At 41.6% G+C, this 3,861-nt stretch overlaps 1 protein-coding gene across 1 annotated transcript; it reads right to left on the reverse strand.

Moving 5' to 3' along the window:
* Positions 1–2,158: 2,158 nt before the first annotated feature.
* Positions 2,159–2,999, reverse strand: LOC103632795 (uncharacterized). The gene has a single exon (NM_001345854.1). It carries the CDS (start codon positions 2,855–2,857, stop codon positions 2,396–2,398), a length of 462 nt encoding a protein of 153 aa, NP_001332783.1. The 5' UTR covers positions 2,858–2,999; the 3' UTR covers positions 2,159–2,395.
* Positions 3,000–3,861: the final 862 nt, after the last annotated feature.

Consider the following 3,861-nt stretch of genomic DNA (forward strand, 5'->3'; position numbering starts at 1 on the left):
AACCTTACTTGGTAAGTGAGCATACTAGGAACCCCACCCTAGATGCACTAGTTTAACCCTATTTAGATTTGTGGACATGTGTGCATTAAAGAATATGTGTTTGCCACTTATTTGTTTATCATGAAATGTCGATAAATAAGTGATTAACTTTTATCAAAAAACTTGTTGGAGTGTGTGTGCCAAAGGCCTTAGCATGGCTAGACCCCTAATGATGGTCTAGTGGACCCACATTGAGACGGTGAACATATATAGGCATGCATGTATACCAATATAGGAGCAACTGAGATTAAACTAAAATAGAAAAAGAATTATAAATTAGCAGAGAAATAGAAAGATATAGAGGGTGTTTGAATGCACTAGAGATAATAGTTAGTGGCTAAAATTAGTTAAAGACATCCAAACACCAAAGCTAATAGTTCAGCTATTAGCTATTTTTAGTAAATTAGCTAGTTAGCTAACTATTTGTTAGCTAGCTAATTCTACTAGTATATTTTTAGCTAACTAACTATTAGCTCTAGTGCATTCAAACGCCCTCATAAACACTGAGATAGAAAAGTAATGATGGTCTATCATTGGCGTTGGTGATCTTGTGGGTACAAGTGTACATGTTCTAAAGAGTTGATCGACCTATAGATATAGCCATGTCCATGTCCATGGTTATTTTCTATGTTTCTCTCTTCAACATGACGTCAAGAGAGTGGTGCATTCTTCTTCTCTCCCCCTAGGTACCTATCTTGAGGCCATTGAGCTAGCTAAGGACGAGACAGAGTCATCATTGTTGACTAGAGAGCATGGTGATGAGGTGTGAGAGTGTGGTGCGTTGTGGTGGACATGCATGTGAGGAATAGTTGGATGAGTTGATACCTAAGAGGATTTAAATATACTTTAATAATGAGATATGAGATTATGAGAATGAAAACTACAGCCATATAATAGGTTATTTTCCTTACCCTTGCATACCACCACTTATTACATAGCAAGCAAAGCATAGAGTGGTGAGAAAACAACGGCTAGTATGAATCATACTGAAAATTGTTTAGCTGGTGATGAATCTGAGTACTACTACACCATCGATGGATGGGGTGATTAGATGGAATTGCTGTCCTATATGCTTGAGTTTGCTTGTGGAGATGAAGTCTTCACCCATTGAGGCACTATGTCTACCGTGATGATATTCTGAATGTGTGTAGGGTGGTAACGAGCTCTAAGTTTTGTACTATAAAAATTAAGGATCAGATAAGATTAGGATTAGTCTCTATTTCTATTTATTTTGAACTAAAATTAATAAAGGGCTCAAATAAATTGTGAAGAAATATTTGTATCGTGAGTCATTACCACCTTTATGTGTGTGGTGTGTGTTTTCTCTAGTATGACGATATAATAAATATAGATAAATTAAACCTGCCTATTATACTTATCTGAAACAGGTATTCGAGAAGTATGAATTGTGATATATGTTGATTTTTAAATATATTCGCATGGTTTCTTGGAGTGTCAAATTTTATCTATGTTCTATGAATTTTCCTTCAAGAAAATCATGCACACTTTCAATATATATTTGACTTGAATATTCAATGGATTTGGACCAACTCAATTTCACTTGACATGCCTATGGGATCCGTAAGATCGAGAAGGCAAGGTGTATGAGATGGGTTTATCACATACCATGGAATTCTGTGTATGATTTCAGAAGACGCCTCACAACCAAATTCATTTTTAGCAAATAAACTAGTGAAATGTGCTTCGTCTGAAGCTCAACAGTAAAAAAAAACTGGGAAAGCAACTCACGAGAAGAAAAAAACATTGTTGGGATCCTAGGAAGTTCGGTTCTTATCAGATACAACAATTATATATATTCAATGAGGGATCCTGAAAAGTATTATTATGAACTGACTATATTGTACCATAGATAACTGTACTAGCGCACTGTGGCCACAGTCACAAAAAGAGAGACATCAATCAGACTCGCATAGGAGTTGAAGCATTACAACTACGACACAAATCGAAACAAAGTTTTCCATGGCATATATGTCCAATTTAGAGTCACTTGAAAAAGGTCCAAACGAAATTGCGGCAAAACTGTTTCCGCCGTTTTGGAAAAAACAAGCTGCGAATTTAGATCGCACAAAGAAGACTCAAGGCAGAAAACCGAAAAGAGCACACCAAATACCACGCCCTTTGGATAGCAGGATGGGCCGACAATAGTTCTTGCCGATAGGTTCCATCATCGGATGGAAGAATATAACTGCACAACAACTACATGAGGAAGAAAGTGACGGATCCAGCACTGAGATACCACGCACGCGAAACAGATGATTGCACTGACCACAAAGATCGAATTATCTAAGCAAACGGGGCGAATTATATTTAAAGGTGGAGGAGGAAGAGGAACCAATCAAAGCCTGAGGGAGAGATCCAGCTCCTCGACGCCGTAGCCGTACTCCGACGACCTCTTCATGTTGCTCGACGACGCGGTCGCGGGAGCGTCGTCATCAGCAGCAGGAGCCTTCTGCTTGTCCATCATCCTGGTTGCACTCTCATCTTCAACGACGACGACTCCGGTACCCGTGCCTTGTGGCCTGGCGGGGACATCGCGAGAGCCCATCGCGGCGGCGGCGTCGTCCTCCGGGGCGCCCGTGGCGGTGGCGGCCGCCCCGTGCGCGCGCAGGGCGGCGGCTATCTCCCTGCGGCGCTTGGCCAGGCTGCGCTCGTACTTGTGCGCGTTCTGGTGGCCACCGAGAGCCTGCGAGCTGAAGAACTTGCGGTCGCAGTACATGCAGACGAAGTAGCCCGGTGGCTCCGGCGGCGAGGCCGAGGGGTGGAGGAGGGTGAGCTCAAGGCTGAGCTCCTGCTCCATTACGCGGCCGCTACCTACTAGCACAGTCTAAGTGATAGGGGTGTCTGTGACTGTGTGTGTGTGTGAGAGAAGAGAGAGAGAGAGAGCTAGAGGATAGAGGGAACTTAATTTGCAACGGCAATATATAATCATAGTACTAATCGATGGAGTTTAGGTACAGCTCCAAACTTTTGCTGCGTTGTGTTCCGTCCGTGATCAGGTCAGGTTACACTAGAGAGATCTCAGTACAGCCAGTGGACGGGGCTCGCGCACGTTTCCTTTTGGTAGGTATGTGGTAATAAGGAACGGAAGAAGAATCATCAGGTCAAGTTGCTGCTTGCCGCTTGAGGCCCGGACCCCGGAGACAGAAACTTCAGGAAACTTGCATATCTTTCTCACGAGAATGAGATACTTCACATATATATGCGAACTAATTTCAACCACTGTTATGACGAAGTAAAGTCCAATATATAAAGTGATTGGAAACTCCAACCACTGTTATTGGGCTTTCATTTGTATGACGATACTACTTTCAGATAAAGCAGACTGTTTTTATTGCAATCTTCACTACAGAGTAGGCACTACCGGAATCGCGTTCTTTGCCGAGTGTCTAAGACACTCGGCAAAGGCTATTTTACACTCGGCAAAGAACACTCGGCAAAGATTTCATCGGCAAAGGGTTCTTTGCCGAGTGTTAAAAAGCACTCGGCAAAGAAAAACACTCGGCAAATTAAGAATCGAAAAAATAAAAAAAAAACAGCAAAACATTTTTTTAAATTCTAGGAAGAACTCTCCAATCCTACCTATTACCTTATCCGTTGCCCTATCATTTTTCACTATTATTTTGAATCAAATTTAGATACTTTGTAAATGGTGAGATTCAAACTCGTAACCTCTCTCTCGATAATACCCTCCTATACCACTACACTACTACATCAATTATGTCCATATTACGTTTTCATTCCCCATGTACTATAACAAATCGAGAGTAATTTGATTATTTAGGGCACTAAATGAGTTCATTT

The sequence above is a fragment of the Zea mays genome, chromosome 7, assembly GCF_902167145.1.
Source record: "Zea mays cultivar B73 chromosome 7, Zm-B73-REFERENCE-NAM-5.0, whole genome shotgun sequence".
NCBI classification, from domain to species: domain Eukaryota; kingdom Viridiplantae; phylum Streptophyta; class Magnoliopsida; order Poales; family Poaceae; genus Zea; species Zea mays.

Coding starts and splice junctions, on each gene's coding strand:
- LOC103632795 (NM_001345854.1), bottom strand. CDS start 2,857: ATGGAGCAGGAGCTCAGCCTTGAGCTCACCCTCCTCCACCCCTCGGCC.